The 17,401-nt window shown below is 44.7% G+C and overlaps 2 protein-coding genes and 1 long non-coding RNA gene across 12 annotated transcripts in view; 2 read left to right on the top strand and 1 right to left on the bottom strand.

The window, feature by feature from the left end:
• The first annotated feature begins 1,669 nt into the window (after positions 1-1,669).
• On the top strand, positions 1,670-9,739 carry RFX5 (regulatory factor X5). 4 transcript variants are annotated; one of them, XM_058539148.1, is made up of 11 exons: positions 1,670-1,781; positions 1,954-2,395; positions 3,273-3,401; positions 3,651-3,684; positions 4,108-4,190; positions 4,456-4,575; positions 4,761-4,880; positions 5,021-5,102; positions 5,407-5,608; positions 5,847-5,947; positions 6,101-9,739. In XM_058539148.1, exons 2-11 carry the CDS (start codon positions 2,262-2,264, stop codon positions 7,091-7,093), a joined length of 1,998 nt encoding a protein of 665 aa, XP_058395131.1. In that variant the 5' UTR covers positions 1,670-1,781; positions 1,954-2,261; the 3' UTR covers positions 7,094-9,739. The 4 variants fall into 4 exon arrangements, with proteins under 4 accessions (XP_058395131.1, XP_058395134.1, XP_058395132.1 ...); XM_058539151.1 differs by lacking the exon at positions 1,954-2,395; XM_058539149.1 differs by lacking the exon at positions 1,670-1,781 and having other exon boundaries at positions 2,372-2,455.
• A 3,284-nt stretch (positions 9,740-13,023) lies between these two features.
• On the bottom strand, positions 13,024-16,914 carry LOC131404457 (uncharacterized). Of its 2 annotated transcripts, XR_009219797.1 has the most exons (3): positions 16,839-16,914; positions 16,130-16,324; positions 13,024-13,041 (listed from the first exon to the last, which is right to left on the bottom strand). It is a non-coding gene; the product is annotated as an uncharacterized LOC131404457 (long non-coding RNA). The 2 variants fall into 2 exon arrangements; XR_009219796.1 differs by lacking the exon at positions 13,024-13,041 and having other exon boundaries at positions 16,033-16,324.
• PI4KB (phosphatidylinositol 4-kinase beta) overlaps positions 16,874-17,401 on the top strand; it is a 26,708-nt gene continuing 26,180 nt past the window's right edge. For 2 of the 6 annotated variants that reach the window (XM_058539147.1, XM_058539146.1), the window contains exon 1: positions 16,874-17,218. The gene's annotated coding sequence lies outside the window, so the exon portion shown is untranslated. Of the gene's footprint in view, positions 17,237-17,401 lie in introns of all 6 variants that reach the window. The other 4 variants (XM_058539141.1, XM_058539140.1, XM_058539142.1 and 1 more) reach the window with 3 other exon arrangements.

Here is a 17,401-nt window from a genome sequence, read left to right as displayed (position 1 = left end):
TTTGTGGGAGGTCTTTATAAATTCCAAATGAGAATCCTTTGTCAGTTATACGTCTTGAAAATATCTTCTCCCAATTGTAGCTTGACTTTGTATTCTTTTTACAGTTGTTTTAAAAATAAATTTAAGGTTTTAATATTAATGTATCTAAATTTACCAATATTTTCTTTTATGGTTTGCATTCTTGTGTTTGTTTAAGAAATTCACTCCCAATATTAGCAGGCAATGTATAATAGTGCCTAAGAGCATATTCTGAATCCAGACAGCCTCGGTTCAGATCCTGGCTCCATTACTTACTAACTGTGTAACGCTGGGAAAATTGTTAACCTCTCAACACCTCAGTCTCCTCATCTGTAAAATGAGGATAATTATAGTACCTATCTGACAGAGTTCCCATGAGATAAAAAGGCAACATAATAGAGGCCCTTAGAACAATCCTCAGCATATACTAATCTCTATATAAATATTTGCTGTTATTATGATGATGCTTATCACACAATTTTATTATAACTTCTCAGGGCAAGGACCATCATACCTTATTCAGTTTTATATCCCCAGCTCTTAGCACAACGTCTAGCATAAATGAGTAGTTGCCTGTTTTTCCCATCTCCAGCTTTTCCCCTTACTTCAACCTCACCTTTCTACAGTGCTGTCAAAAGAATCTCTCTTACATAGCTATGATACTTTTTCTCCCTTTACTATAGCTGCCAATTATTCCCTGCCACCTGCAAATTCCTAAACCAGCATAATTTACCCCAAACTCTTTTTCCCATCCAAGTGCTCTATATTCCCCTTCATACCAAACAGTGGTGGTTAGAGTATCTTTCCATCAATCTATACTTATATTTGTATATAAGCATCCACAAATGTGTATACGTGCAGTCTAGGGCAGTGTTCAAGGCAATGGGCTCTGGAAGCAGACTGCAAGCCTTTGGCCCCTGATTCCAGCACTAGTTCACTACGTATGTAACTGTGGGCAAGTCTTTTTACCTCTCCAAATCTTGGTTTCCTTGTCTGTAAAATGGAGACAATAGCAGTACCTGCTTCAAAGAGATGCTGTGAACATTAAATGAGGCATTTAGCATTTGGTATGTGGTGTCTGGCACATGGTAAACACCAAATAAAGTTTAGCTCTTATTAGAAAACCTTCTTGCCAGTATATCCTTATTCCCTCAACTCCGCAATCCCCTGGGTTCCCCCGGTTCCCACAGAAGCTGGTAGTAGGGAAATGGGCTGTAAAGGGCAATGGTGATGAGATCCGGCAGCATTGCTGTCCTCCTTACAAAAGCATACTGATGATGAGACTGGAGAACGTATCAGAAGTCAGACTGCAAAAACGGTTTTGGGTGTAACATATCTGCTGTGTAAAACAAAATACATCCATTCAAGAGGTTGTTAACTTGGAGTCTGTGACCTCTGAAATTAGATGCAAAATTTGGTCTGTATGTGCATTTTTCAAGGCAGAGTGTTCATTGCTTTCATCTGATTCATAACCTGAAAAAATCTTAACTAAAAGGGTTAAGAACCCATGACCTATTCGGTACAATGTCCTCTGACAGTAAAAAGTTCCTATGGGCGTCCAGCACCCCCTGGAGGAGTCAGTCAAAATTCCAGTGTTTGCTGAGTGCAGAACTATGGGGATGCAAATGCATTAGCAACTCTTTGGAAGGAAATGAAGCACACACGGGAAACCAAGGAACACTAAGAGCATTTCAGCTTAATGTGGTACAGCTGCTGAGGTTTCGACGCCTCCATTAAGGAGGAACGCTAGCCTGAGTTTGCAGGTTTGTTGTGGGTGCCTGTATGCGAGTGTTGGGGGTGGAGGTGGGGGTGGGGAGGAATGGTTCAACTTTGTTTTTCATCAAAATGTGGGTTATGTGAGCTTACAGCGAACTTCCATCACTACTACCCATAATTTTCTAGTTATTTTGTCATCCATTGAGTCTTTCCTTCCAGTAGCTCTGACGACCGAAGGCAAAACTGAAACACGGAAGGAGAGGGCCAAAGAAAAGGCTCCAAAGGGAGCCGAGCGCCTGGTCTGTCGTCCTGCGGTCCCTTTAAGAGAAGAACCTCTTGGGACCGGCAGTCCCAACCGACCCCAGTTTTAACCGAAACCTAACCCGGACTTCCCCCTCTTGACTCAAATAAGACCAACTTTGGATTTTCCCTCTCCTATTGACCAATCAGATTCTGTTACCAGGCAGACTTTAGCTGCCGCCGGTGCGAGCCCGGCGCCTTCTGTCTCCGGGTGGCAGCAACGACCAATGAGAGAGCAGGCCGTCCGAGTATCTAGGCAGATCCGGGCTGTGCCAGCCATTCAGAAAAAAGAAAATAAAGCAACGCACGAGCCCGCTGGGCCAAGACCGTGGGGCTGGGCTGGAGTGAAGGTGGCTACGAGGTAGTTTCTCTTTCTACCTTACCTTTATTGTTGCTTCTGTTGGAAGGCGACTGTTCAAAGGTAGGGAGGGGGCAATATGATTTGGGAGGAAAGCAGAAAAAGATTTTGGCTGTATTTTCAACAGCTTCTTCACCCATGTGCACGTGCCCGGAACCTGGGACCCCATTCCCCCAACCCGGTTTCCTACGCCCAGCCCTGTAGTTCCGCTACCCTGAACCCCCCACTTTGCAGCAACCCTGCATTGAATGGTGGGGGAAGGGAGAGAGGTGGGGGAAGGGAGGGAGGTGGGGGCGCGCATCAGGATGGGATGTTGAGGGAGATGACGTAGGGGCCGGCGGCGTGGGGAGGGGAGAAGCGGGGGAAGCCGTGGCGAGATTAAGTAATCAGAACTTGGGCCCAGTTGTTTCCAAGCCTGAAAGGGCAGAATATGTTCGTATCCTTTCTGACTTCCCAGGCAAATTCAGCGGTGAGGAGTATATTAGAGAATTAGAGAACTTTGTTTTGTGGTGGTGGTGGTGGTGGTTTGTGAGGAGGAGGAGGGCAGTATGGGGTCAGAGGTAGAAATGAAAATTTCTTTCTAACGTGGATTCCCAATCCCACTATCGCTTCCTTTACAGTTTTCCACATTTAGGAGACTGCAGAAAGGTGGGGCAGATAGATTGGAGATGGCAAAGATCTTTTTGGGTATATATGGGCCTGGAGAAGTAATGGAATAATTTCTAATTTTTGGAGAAGGCAAGTGGTGAGAAAAAGACCACTGGGGAAATTTGGATGCTCTCCTTCTATTTCTCTTTCTGGGTAGAGAGATGAGGAATGCCCTGGGGCCTCCAGGGGAAGGGAAGTTAAATCTTCATGTCTTGTCTCCTCTCAACTCTAGCCCTCATGCTGGGATGGCAGAAGATGAAGCTGATGCTAAGAGCCCAAAGACTAGGGGAAGGGCCTCCTCAGGTAGTGCTGAGGCAGGGGAACCTACCACCCTTCTTCAGAGGCTCCGAGGTACCATTTCGTAAGTATTCACCACCACCTCCAAATCTTGTTCCAGACCTGGGTATAGATCCCTGTTGCACTTCGCTTTCTCTGTAGATGAACTGCCTCTCCCCAAACAAGTGCATCTGACCAGGGGGAGAGGCTTCATCATGGTAGCAGGTCTTCAGCACCTGCTGGGCATTTCAGTCTCTTCCTCTCCCTAGCAATCAGACACAGAGATGGGGAAAAATCTTGTGTATGACTTCCAGTTTTCTCCTCTTCTCCACAGCAAAGCCGTGCAGAACAAAGTAGAGGGAATCCTGGTAAGTATTTTGGGGAAGAGGGCAACAGAGAGATGGAATTGGTGGGGAGTGGGGATGGTGAGGATATGGGTAAATAAAAGGTTTATGTGGGAGAGGCAGTGTTGTCTACACTGTCAGATAATTGGCTTTTCAACTTGCTACCAATTTGACCTTGAGTGTCTCACTTCATCTCTCTGTGACCTCTTGTGTAGAAGCCCAATAGAAATAAAATGAGAGCTGATCCCCTTCACTCCCCCTCTCACCGTGGTAGCCCATAAGGGCTCCTCAGAGCACAGTGAGCACGACCCTCAAGTCATTTCTAAGGTCCTTTTTCAGTCTGACAGTCTCTAAAGTCAGCAAGACTTTTGGTAAGGATCAGAAGGTCCTACCTTGGGTTCTTCTTGGCCTTATTATTTCTCCTGCCTCCATTCCTCCCTACCCCAGCAAGATGTACAGAAATTCTCAGACAACGACAAGCTGTATCTCTACCTTCAGCTCCCCTCAGGGCCGAGTACAGGAGACAAAAGGTAGGTTTGGTGCTAGAGTTTCAGATGTCAGAGGGTCTGATTCTTGAAGAAAGGCTCACTAGGAAGGAGTGGGGTGAACAGGATGAATACTCATAATGGCTGTCCTTGATCAAGAAGAAAAGTCCCTGTTCTGCCTTGGTTTACCAGGGAAGGGTAGATTCTGGGTGGACTGATTTGGTCCAGCACTACTGAAGTGGTAGTCTGGATAGAACCAGGGCAACTATTGGGATCTTAGTCATGCTTGTCCCTTTTGCTTCTCTTGCAGCTCAGAGCCAAATACACTCAGCAATGAGGAGTACATGTATGCCTATAGGTGGATCCGCAACCACCTAGAAGAGCATACTGACACCTGTCTGCCAAAGCAAAGTGTTTATGATGCCTATCGGTTGGTGGATGGGGAGTAGGTGGGTGGGTTGGTGAGCATAGGACTATCCCCTCACCCCTGAAGAGCTCCCTGCCTTGATAGAGCCTGATTTATTAAAGGGTTTCCAAAACTTGATCCCTAGGGACCCTCTGAACCCACCCATGTCCTCCTTCTCTGAGTATTTTCCCACTTTGCCCCCCACTCAGGAAGTACTGTGAGAGCCATGCCTGTTGCCGCCCACTCAGCACAGCCAACTTTGGCAAAATCATCAGAGAGATCTTCCCTGACATCAAGGCCCGAAGGCTTGGTGGCCGGGGCCAGTCCAAGTATCCTTGACTGGAGAGGTTGGGGCTAGAGGAGCTGGGGAGGAAACCTGAGGAAATAGAGAGCCAGGAGTGGGAACAGCCTAACCTTCCTAAGGGGCTTGGAGATCCCCATGTGTTGGCTGCTCCTTAACTTGCATCAGGTATTGCTACAGTGGTATACGAAGGAAGACTTTGGTGTCTATGCCACCCTTGCCTGGACTTGACCTAAAGGGCTCTGAGAGTGTAAGTAACAACCCTCTCATTGCACTCTTCTCTCCCAGGTAGAAGTCAGAGGTCTTTGGGTCATGTTTTGAGGGCTGACACAGCCTAGGTCATTCTGCATGTAGCTTCTGAGTATACAGGATATGCCCTTCTGCCTACTCTATGGCTGAGGCAGGGGATGAAGAGAATTTGTGGGTTTCTGGGATGGGATGGTAGAAGCTACTCCCATTCCCCAGTCTAGTTTTACTATGGTCAACATTGGTCTGAGAGGGGCTAAGGGTCCTTAAGTTTGGAGTGTGATTGGGCATGTCCTTCCCCACTGCAGCCAGAAATGGGCCCAGAAGTAACCCCAGCACCTAGAGATGAACTGGTTGAGGCAGCCTGTGCCCTGACCTGTGACTGGGCAGAGCGAATCCTGAAACGGTCCTTCAGTTCCATCGTTGAGGTCGCCCGCTTCCTGCTACAGCAGCATCTCATCTCTGCCCGATCTGCACATGCCCATGTGCTCAAGGCCATGGGGCTTGCTGGTGGGTGGACCCTCTCTTATGTCCTGAGAAACCCTCGGCCACTTTCAACTTAAGAGGCCCTCCCACATACCAGGATAGAGACACCTTGGATTTGCCTTCTCTTCCTAGAGACCCTTCTAGGACATGCCTTAGACCACTTTCTTTCCCCTGCCTCTACCAGTCAATCAGAACTGCCTCACTTCCTCCATTCTGTTTCCTCCTCACCCTCACCTTATTACCTTTTCCGGCACCTCCGCAGAAGAGGACGAACATGCCCCTCGAGAACGGTCATCTAAATCCAAGAATGGTGTAGAGAACCTAGAGGGTGGAGCCCATAAGAAACCAGAGAGACGGGCCCAGGTAAGGAAGTTGATGCCCCTGACCTTGCTGTCCTGGGCTGGGGGCTTAGTATACCCTTCCCCCAGTGGGTCCTGCACTTTTTCACCTCCTGGGCCTGTGTTTCCTCTGATGTCCAGTCTTCCCACTTACTGTGTTCCTTTCTTTACTTTTTAGCCTCCTAAAGAGGTGGAACCCCGGGCTGGGGTTGGCCCTGCAGCATGCGGAGAGCGGAAGAAAAGCATAGTGGAGAGCCCGGCCCCAGCAGCCAATAACCCGCAGGTTAATGCCCTGGTGGCCCGGCTGCCTCTGCTTCGCCCTCGGGCCCCTCGCTCGCTCATTCCGCCAATCCAAGTCTCTCCACCCATCCTGGCCCCCAGGCTTTCTTCAGGCGCTCTGAAAGTAGCGACGCTGCCTCTGCCCAGTAGGGCTGGGGGACCCCAGGCAGCTGTGCCCATCATTAATATGATCTTACCAACTGTTCCTGCTTGGCCTGGGTCTGGGCCTGGGCTTGGGCCAGCTCCACCTGGGGGGCTCACTCATCCGCGGGGCACAGAGAATAGGGAGCTAGGCATAGGTGGTGACCCAGGACCCCATGACAAGGGTGTCAAGAGGACAGCTGAAGTACCTGTGAATGAGGCCAGTGGGCAGGACCCACCAGCTAAAGCAGCAAAGCAGGATATAGAGGATACAGGAAGTGATGGCAAAAGAAAACGGGGGCGCCCTCGAAAAAAATCAGGTGGAAGTAAGGAAAGGAATTCTACCCCTGACAAGTCAGCAGCTGCTATGGACTCTGCCCAGTCCTCAAGGTTACCACGAGAGACATGGGTCTCTGGAGGGGAAAGCAACTCAGCTGGAGGGTCAGAGAGGCCAGGGCCAATGGGAGAGGCTGAGAAGGGGACGGTGCTTGCCCAAGGTCAGGAAGACGGTGCTGTTTCCAGAGGAGGAAGGGGCCCCAGTTCCCGGCATGGCAAAGAAGCAGAACATAAAATTCCTCATGTCACCCCGAAAGTGAGTGTCATCAAGGGCAGTAGAAGCCAAAAGGAGGCTCTTCATTTGGTAAAGGGAGAGTTAGACACTGCAGCACAGGGTAATAAAGACTTAAAGGGGCATGTACTTCAAAGTTCCTTATCCCATGAGCAGAAAGACCCCAAAGCAACACCCCCGTGATAGGAATGTGGGGAAGAGTGTTCACATCATATGTTAACTCTACCTGTCCGCCTAGTAGAGGCCCTTCTCTGCACTTGCTTCTCCTTTGGCTCTTCTTTTCTGAAGAGAATTTATGCTATTCTGTATAGACAGCTGAGGCACCCTGTCTGACACGGTGCTTGGTTCCTGCCTCTGACCTTTCCAGCTCAATACCCTTGGCTTTAGAGTCACTAATAAATCTGTAGTGACCATCTTACCTGGATCCCTGTGCTATCCTGTGAGAAGATAGGGATGGAATAAGTATGATGAATGTCTAAGTTAGGAATCTTTTGGTTTTAAATCGTAGAAAACCTAACTTAAACTGGCTTAAAAATAAAGATATATTGGCTCATGCAACTGGAAAGTCCAGAGGTAGTGCTGGCTCCAGTAAAGCTGATCCAGTGGCTCACTATGTCTCTAAATACCTGATTGACTTTTTACCCTGCTGCTCTACCTTCTGTAGGCTCATCTTAAGCCTGGGCCGCCTCATGGCTGCCAGCACTCCTACTATTACATGTTTCTTCATTTATGTTCAACCAGAAAGAGAGGGCATCTTTGTGTGGGAATCCTAGCCAAAACCCTCACTCTGATTAGGCCAGCCTGGGTCACATGTCCACCCCAAACCAATCACTGTGGCCAGGGATGGTATATGCTAATTTGCTTATTCTACATCATGGACTGCACTTGTGGAAAAAAAAAGGCCTCCTGAGAATCACATAGATCCCCAAATGGAAACAGGGAGGGGGGGTCTTGGGGAGGCAGCTGACACCTACCACTACTATGAAGCACATGTGGTTTTAGCTTGCTAGGTTGAGATCAGCTGTACCTCCTTCCTTTTTTTCTCATAGTCTTGGATTTTCCTTACTGCAGTTCTAATTTCTTTCCTCTTGTTCTAGTCTCAAGAGGAATGAGAGGGAAGTCACTCTACTTTGGGGACTATCTCTTTAGTCTCATTTAGATGACTATCTAAGTTTTTTCACCTATATTTCAGAGATGGAACTTCTTCCTTTTCCTATTTTCTGAATTTTAGTTTCTTCCTCATTCCTGCTTCCTTATCCCTCACCCTACTGCCACTTTCATCAAGTAGAGTGAAAGATTTACTTCCTAGTCATTTTATTAAATTCATTCTGTATCCACCAGGTGTCAGTCTCTTGTCATACATGTGTCAGGACTTAGCCAGGATTGTGGAGTTTAGGCTAGCTGTATGGAAGGAGGTAGCTCTGGATATCAGGGAGCACCAATGGGGAGGGAATCCAGACCCTCCAGGTGTATCCTTGGGAATAGCAGTAAACCAAACAATATTTATTGAGGACCTACTTTGTCTTCTGCATAGGGTAGCTTCCGTCAGGGAATCTTGGTTCTTCCCAAGAAATATAGATTTTCTTTCAGGGAGACTTCATTCATTTGTTCATTTATTTCCACCACAGCAGATTTTTTAAAATTATAATATGTAATATTTTATATATATAAAGAATATATTTAAATGAATAAATTATGAAGCATAATAATTAAATGAGTACCTATGACCCATCACTCAATTTACACATTAAAACATTAGAAATACCATTGAGTTTCTTGTGTTCCTCTCCTATCCTCTCTGCCTCTCCCTAGAGGTAACCACTGTCCTTAATTTTGTGTTTATTAATTAACTGCTATTTATATGTATTTAATCATAAATGTATATATCCTTTAAAAATGTTCAGTTTTGCTTTTTAGCTTTACAAAAATTTTATACTCTAATAGTGCCCTGCAGTTTGCTTTTTTTCACTTAACATTATTTCTAAGATTCATCCATGTTGTAGATAGCTATGATTCATTCACTTTCATTTGTATAATATTCCACAAGGGCATAAACCACAACTTATTTATCCAGTCACCTATCAATGGACATTTGGGTTCTTTCCAATTTTTTGCTGTTACAACAATGCTGCTATGAACATTCTTGTACATGTCAGTGCCTTTGTTTTTAGTAAGATTTCTAGAAAGGTTTCTAAGATGGTTCTTTTGGTCTCTATACTCTCTTGAGTTGGGGACTGTTCCCTCCTGTCTTATTCTTTGGAAGAGTTTACATCAGATTGAAATGAACTGTACCTTGAAATTTTGGTAAAACTCACCTGTTAAGCCATCTGAGCCTGGCATTTCTTTGTGGGAAAAATTTTAACTATTGATCCAATTTCTTTAATTATAGACTATTTGGGCTTTCTATTTCTTCTTGAGTCAATTTAGGTAAAGTGTTTTTCAAGGATTTTGTGCATTCATGTCTTTTTTTCTAATGAAATTTCTTCTATTTTCTTTTTTGCCTCTGCTCTCTGGGTAGTCATGACCTCTTTTTCATTTCTCTTGTTTACTTGTGCCTTCTTTTTTTTTTCCCCTTGATCAGATGCACCAGAACTTTATTATTTTACTTGTCTGTCTTCAACTACTACTTTGTGCTTTGTGGATTCTCTCTCTTATGTATTTGTTTTCCATTCATTAATTATGGATCTTATCTATAGTATTTCCTTTCTTCTGCTTTCTTTAGATTTAATTTTATGTTCTTTTATAACATCTTAATTTTGACACTTATCTAATTAATTTTCAAGATGTCTTTTTTTTATTGTAAGTTTTTAAGGACATGCTTTTCTACATTCCCCAAGTTTTTCTGTTGTAAAGTATTTAAATTATTATTTAGTTCTAGGAATATTTAAATTACCTTTGTGACTTTTTTGATTCATTAATTATTTAGAAAAGTTTTATGAATTTCCAAATGTCTAGATATTTAAAAATTTATCTTTTTGATATTGATTTTCAGTTTAATCATTTGTGCTTAGAGAATGTGGTCTCTATGATACCAATTCTTTGAAATTTGTTGGGATTGTTTTATATTCTGTAACTTATCTTGGATGTCTAAATCTGTTTTGATGTTTTCTGTTGACTCTTGCCCATGGTAGCTTGTTTCCTTGTATATTTTGTATTTTGGGGTTTTGAGCTCATATTTTGTTCAATTTAATCTATGGGAATCCAGAGGACCTAAGTTGCAGGTACTTTACTCCAAAGAGGATTTGCATTTACTTCTGTGAGCAGCCCAAGGGTACTCCTGACCTGGAACTGTGTTAGCCCCTTCACAAGTCCCTGTTTAATTCAGAAGCCCCAGGTTTTCTCCCTTTCCTTGGCTAGGCCCAAAGTTTAGCTTCTGTTCAGAATACTGATATTGGCATTTGTTCCCAAGGCAGACCTGCTTTTCCTACTGCAAGTTGCTCATCCTTCATATAGGTTTCAGCTTAATGTTATATTTTCTTCCTTGAGTGATTTTTCTTACTTTCTAATGAGCCCAGCAATATACTAAACATTATATTTGCTTTAATTTATCCAGAACCAAGTTGTATTTTAAGGGGAGAGCCCTTTGTTTTATCCATGCTGCCAGAAGTAGGAGTCCATTACTGTGGTTTTAATATTTTCCATCTTGTTTTGTTTTTGTGTGTGTGTGTGTGTGAGGAAGATCAGCTCTGAGCTAACATCCATGCCAATCCTCCTCCTTTTTTTTCTTCACTGAGGAAGACCAGCCATGAGCTAACATCTATTGCCCATCCTCCTTTTTTTTCTTTTTTCCCCTTTTTCTCCCCAAAGCCCCAGTAGATAGTCGTATGTCATAGTTGCACATCCTTCTAGTTGCCGTATGTGGGATGCGGCCTCAACATGGCCAGACAAGCGGTGTGTCAGTGCCCGCCCAGGATCCGAACCCGGGCCGCCAGTAGCGGAGCGCACTCACATAACCTCTAAGCCACTGGGCCGGCCCTCCTTGTTTTGTAAATGCTAGGCACTTGTTAGAAGCTAGTTGACTTAGACTCTGTTTTCAAGTCAATAATGATCACAGCTCAGCATGAGTTATGTTGGCAGTAAGCACAGAGAACTGTGGGAGCCCAGAGGTAATAGCTTATAGGTCAGACAGGGTTCAGGGATGCCTTCCCAGCAGAGGTGAGTAGGAGTTAGCTGGATAAGTCTAACTTATAAAGCAAGGACGAACAACACAGGCGTAGGGTTAAAAGTGAAATCATGATACTCATTCTCCTGCATAAGAGCTGTAAATTCAGAGAGATCACTTTGGGCTGAGTAATTTGGGAAGGTTTCATGAAAAAGGTAGGCTTGAGTTAAGCCTTTAAGGTAAGCAGAGCTTGGACAGATGAAAAAGAGGAGGGCATTCCAAGAAAAGCAGGGGTTTGGGGATGTGCGATGTGAATAAAGCCATAGCCATACAACCTAGCTAGTAAAGAGACTTGTCAGGCAGAAGGGATGTGTAAGAACAACAGTGAGAAATAAACTAGAAGAATATACAACCATTATAGTTATCTATTGATTGAATAAATGAATGAATGAATGGTACGCAGTTTGCATTAAAGGATGGAGGAACTGGAGTCAAAAGGAACCAGCCTTGGGCCGGCCCCGTGGCTTAGCGGTTAAGTGCGCGCGCTCGATGCTGGCGGCCAGGGTTTGGATCCCGGGCGCGCAACTGAGGCACTGCTTCTCCGGCCACGCTGAGGCCGCGTCCCACATACAGCAACTAGAAGGATGTGCAGCTATGACATACAACTACCTACTGGGGCTTTGGGGGAAAAAAATAAAAATAAAATTATAAAAAAAAAAAAAAAAGGAACCAGCCAGGTTCTTTTTTCACACAGCTCTTGCTGTTATCCATGTGGGAGGAGATGAGGAACTGCACCAGGCTGCTGACACATTAGAGGTGATACGCATATGGGAAAATAAACCACTGGTTATAGAACTGACAGAAGCATCCAAGGAAATATTGTCCCCACCACGACTCGGTTTGGGGGTGTATCCATTCACTTTGAGAGACCAGGCCACTGGATGATTTTGAGATTTGCATGAATGTTACAGGGTTTTTAAGTAGCCTATTTTAAAAATTTACCCTATTTTAAAAATCTAACATGAAACAAGTTATTCTTTTATAGTGCAGGCAATCTTCAGTTCATCAGATGAAGGGCTAAACTAAGATTTGGGGGACTGCCTATTCCTTCCTCTCTACCATTCCTCATTCTCTCCCCAGTACCCCATTCCCCACTCACGATACCTTTCCCCCCATGTTGTCTTTCTTCATTTCATAAATTAAGCCCTATCATAAAGTTAAAGATAATTTATAATTTACTAAAATTTGAAATAATCGTTTGCCATTAAACCAAGAAAAACTCTACATGTCTAGTCTATGACCCCAAATAAATGACTTTATTGTTTATTTTTTGTGGATAACAATCAACTTTCTTTAGAAATCAAAGCAGATGCCACATTTACTCATACTGAACAGGGGAGTTAATGTCATGACATATTTGTCTAAGTGTTTCACATATGGTTCCTCAGGAGGCCTATTCCTTCTTTGTCTAGGATCATCTTGCTGGCTCCATCCTATGAGATAAAGCTAAGCATGACATATATAATACAGCATTTCTTAAGAAATGTTCATAAGGAGGCATTTGTTTACTGGAAAGAGCATAACTTCAGATCTTAGCTTTACGACTTTCTGTATGATCCTGAACATTTATTTAGTCCAGTTTTTTCAAACTGTAGATTGCAACCCATTAGTGAATTGTGAGACTGATTTAGCAGGATGTAAAACGGTATTTTTAATAATAAATAAATAAAATAGAATAGAAAGTATCAGAGTGCATTGCACATGGTAAGGGTAAGTATTGGTTCATGAAACTTTTATTTCAGTGAAGACATGTCTATGTGTTCTTCAGTGGTCAGAATATAAAATGTATTATTGTGGGTTGAAGGAAAACAATTTTGAAAAACAATGACTTACCCATTCTGAAGCTCAGTTTCCATAAAATGGGATAAAAATCTCTTTCACAGGTTGTAATGAGAAATAAATGAGATAATGTTTGTACTCATACACAGTAGGGGCTCGAGCAGTAACTGCGAGCTTCTTTTTCTTTTCTCTGAAAAAAGACCCATAATATCTATGGTTCAGGAAAAAAAAAATCACTCTATAATTTCTTCAACCACAACGGTGTTTAAAATAGAACGGGAGAGGGGCCGGCACCGTGGCTTAGTGGTTAAGTGCATGCGCTCCGATACTGGCGGCCCGGGTTTGGATCCCGGCGCGCACTGACGCACCACTTGTCAGGCCATGTTGAGGCGGCGTCCCACATACAGCAACCAGAAGGATGTGCAACTATGACATACAACTATCTACTGGGACTTTGGGGAGAAAAAGGGGGTAAAAAAAAAGGAGGAGAATTGGCAATAGATGTTAGCTCAGGGCCGGTCTTCCTCAGCAAAAAAAGAGGAGGATTGGCATGGATGTTAGTTCAGGGCTGATCTTCCTCACAAAAAAATATATGTGTATAACGAGAGCTATAGTATGACCTAGGTCCTCCAGTTTTACCAACTTTTGATGAATAAGCCAACTTCTTTCTCCAATTTCATGAAATTTAAGATAAATAAATGACATTACCTGACCCTGTTGGGACTTTCCTGCCCTCCCTACTTTCCTACCACACACATCCATACTTTCCCACACACATCCATACTTTCCCACCAAAGCAAGAGGCTTCACATGCACACAGGACAGTATCGGTTCCCATAGGGTCACATGTCATCCATGTGCAGCAGCTCCCTGGGACCTAAGATAGAGGTAAACAGTATTTTTTTTTTTTCCATCAAATGAGAATTTTAAAAAGGTTCAGTACAGTGAGGAATTTTAGAGAACATCATAAATGTTACACTTTTAATTTAATATGGGAAACAAAGAATAGCATTCAGTTTTATAATTTGACAGTTAAAGAGACTGAGGAGAAAAGAAGAAAAGCAAATAGGAAGGGGGGGAAGAAAAAATAATTTAGAGGGGGCCGGCCCCGTGGCTTAGCGGTTAAGTGCGTGCGCTCCGATAATGGCGGCCCAGGTTCGGATCCCAGGTGGGCACTGACGCACCGTTTCTCCGGCCATGCTGAGGCAGTGTCCCACATACAGCAACTAGAAGGATGTGCAACTATGACACACAAGTATCTACCAGGGCTTTGGGGAGAAAAAGGGGAAAAGAGGAGGAGGATTGGCAATAGATGTTAGCTCAGGACTGGTCTTCCTCACCAAAAAAAAAAAGAGGATTAGGCATGGATGTTAGCTCAGGGCTGATCATCCGCACACACAAAAAAATAATAATTTAGAATATTTATTTGTAAATATTTTTTTTTTCCCCCAAAGCCCCAGTAGATAGTTGTATGCCATAGTTGCACAGCCTTCTAGTTGCTGCATGTGGGACGTGGCCTCAGCATGGCCGGAGAAGCGGTGTGTCGGTGCGCACCCAGGATCTGAACCCGGGCCGCCGGCAGCGGAGCGCTCGCACTTAACCGCTAAGCCATGGGGCCGGCCCCTAAATATTTTTAATTTATTGATTCACTTATGGAAAAACTATTTTCCCAAACCAAAAAAAAAAAAAAATCAGTTGGCATTGTTTTACAGTTTTGGAAATCTTTTTAATGCCTGATTGGATTCTCATATCTGCTTCTGCATTCAATCTGTTGCTATACAGCCAATATATATATTTTTTCTATGTTAGAAACTAAGGATACAGCTAGTATACAAGGATGAATCCTTTCCTGCCTTGAGGAGCTCAGACTAGAGGAGTTTGGAGACTCAGAGAAACAAAGGGTAACCAAAAAGAATTCCAGAAGTCAGAAAGAAAAAGTCATAAAGAGATGCAAAGAAATTTACACATATGAGCCCTTAGAGCTATAAACATAGAAAACTTGAAACAAACTCTTCTACTTAATACCCTGTGTGTGTGTGTATGGGAGGGGGTCTCACTGGGTTAATAAAGGACTTATAACTGCCTGAAGCTATAAAAGTTCCTAGTAAAGTCTGAACAGAGATTTTCCTGAAATCTTGGTTTTTTCGTCATTGGAAAATAAACTTCCTATTATAAAAAGTAGGGCTGTCACATCTCTTTTTACAGTGTTTCAAAAAGTTGGTCATATGGCCCTTTGGAACCCTACCCCTCGAGGAGATGGATGTGTGAGGATGTGTGACATTTTAAACTCTAGGCTAAAGCAGGGTTATCACCTCTTGGTAGTTGCCTGACAGCTGATTGGAAGCTGGCCAAGAGCCGCTGGGCCTGACAGGTGGACTGGTGATTCCCCACTCCAGACCAGTGGTGACAAATTTAAACTATCTTTGGCACTCTCAGCTTCTTTCTCTGCTCATCTTTCATTACTGTATTCCTGCTTTAACCTAGCTTATCAGTCTGCCTTCTCCTCGTGATTTGAGCAAATTCACATTTCTATTCTTCAACATACAATTGTTTAGCCTTCAGAATGCTCTCTGCTCTTTCTTGTTCTGCTGGATCATATATAATATCTCTTCTAAAACCTGGCTCACAATATTTTTGAGAAGCCTTCCATTCATTCATTCACCATATACTGAGTGGCTATGCCTTCTGCATTAATTAACCATACTCCTCTATGTTCCTTCAGCAATTAGGTACTCCATTTGTTTTACTTTTGTACATATTGCATGTTTTACATAGATATCTTGAAGCTATTACTCTTTATTCTGCCTCCCAATTAAACATGGAAGCAGTGACCTCTTTTCTTTCATCATCTATCCTACATTATTGTCCCAATAATAGTAATACAGTACCATGGTAGGAATCTGTACTCTCTCTTTAAATCCTCACAAAACCCTGTAAAGTGTTAGTATTCCTGGATCCACTTTGCAGACATAGAAACTGAGGTTCAAAGAGGTTAAATCAGTCACCCCAAATCAAACAGCCTTTAAGTGGCAGGGAAGGTGGCATCCAAGATCTGGGCCCAAATAACTAGTTTCGATGTAGAATATTAAGTAAGGCCCATGAGGGATGGGACAGAGGTTCTGAGGGCGAGGGCTCCCAATCAATAATGCTAATAAACAAATACACAAAACCAACACCAGAGGTCCGTGAATAGGGCGTGTTTTTGTTTATTTGTTTTATACGGTTTTGTTGTTTCTGAAGAGGGGTTGTGCTCTCCAAGCCTCTGTCATTTCACTCACCTCTCCCAAACTGGCTCTGTTCAGCCCGTCTCCGGAGGGATCGATGTCCAGAGGCTGGAGGCCAAAGGGTGACCAGGCAGGTGGTGACCTCGGAGGCAGAACCGCGGCCTCCAGTCGCACCGCTAACGGCGAAAGATTGACCCGGTTGGATCACGCCATTCCCGAAGCGATAAGGAGCATAATCTTGGCATCGTCCTTAAAGATAAATAGAAAAAGGATAGTGAGGGTGACTATCCTCCCCGCCCGCCCTCTCTCTTTCTCTTCTCCCCACTGGGCCTCCAGTGTCCATCCCGCGGCCTGATTTACTAAGGGAGTCGTGTGGAACAAGGGAGGGGGGAAAGCCAATGATTGCAATTATGATAACTCGGTTGCTAACTCAAATAGACTCATTTACATATAATTCGCATGTTCGTGTACTTATGGAAGTACGCAGTATGTCTGTACTTCTCCTCTAACAGAGCACCCACGCCCGCCTGCCCCCTGCCGGTCTCTACTCTAGCCCAGGAGCCCCTGCCCCTTATCCAGCAAATTTTACTTCCCTGTCGGCTTCCTTAGCCTCGCAAACGCTATCACTTGTCTGCCTCCAAAGATTAGCCCCTCCTCCTACCCGTAGGCTCCTCCCTTCGTCCTCTCCTCCCTCCCCAGCTTCCAACTATCTCTTCCCCGCCCCTTTTTCTATTTCTGAACAGGCATGTTCCAGGCAGCTCACCCGACTCCTTAGAGTACCATGGGATCTGTAGGGTCCTGAGCGTCGGAGAAGCAGGAAAGCATATCCAAAGACGAAGGGCTTGCATTCAGAAGAAGAATCGAGCCCTGCTGGGGATTTTTTCTTTTTTTTTTTTTTGGTCTTGGTTGTGCGGACGGAGGAAGAGGAGGTTTTGCGGCCCAGTCGAACTTGAGGCAACGCGAAGGACCCTTCAGGCGGCGCCGAGGGCAGCCCCGCAGCCGGGGCCTGGTGCAGCCGCCGCGGCCGCTGTCAGGGAAGCGCAGGCGGCCAATGGAACCCGGGAGCGGCCGCTGCTGCTGAGGCGGCGGTGTCGGCAGCCCGACCCCGACCGCCCGCACTCCCTCCGCGGGGGTCCCCCGGAGGTAAGCGACTCCTACTGGGTGAGTCCTCCTTGTCCTGTGTGTTGGGGGGTCCCTTTCTAACCCTGTCCCGCATAGCCGCCCCCCGCCCCCACAGCTGTGTTCGACTAGAAAACTGCCCTCCCGGTGGCAGCTGCACCCCGGTCCCTTCTCCACCCTTTCCTCTCAAGCCTGGGGTCCTCCTCT

This window comes from Diceros bicornis, chromosome 4 (assembly GCF_020826845.1).
Source record: "Diceros bicornis minor isolate mBicDic1 chromosome 4, mDicBic1.mat.cur, whole genome shotgun sequence".
Taxonomy (NCBI): Eukaryota; Metazoa; Chordata; class Mammalia; order Perissodactyla; family Rhinocerotidae; genus Diceros; species Diceros bicornis.
Note: the sequence above shows the minus strand (reverse complement) of the source record. Positions and strands in the feature narration are given on the sequence as shown.

Bases quoted from the DNA above. Each gene is read 5' to 3' on its own strand.
- RFX5 (XM_058539148.1), top strand. From the start codon at position 2,262: ATGAGAGAGCAGGCCGTCCGAGTATCTAGGCAGATCCGGGCTGTGCCA. The intron at 2,396-3,272 runs GTAGTTTCTCTT...TCTCAACTCTAG, and splicing joins GGAGTGAAGGTGGCTACGAG to CCCTCATGCTGGGATGGCAG. The intron at 5,103-5,406 runs GTAAGTAACAAC...TCCCCACTGCAG, and splicing joins ACCTAAAGGGCTCTGAGAGT to CCAGAAATGGGCCCAGAAGT.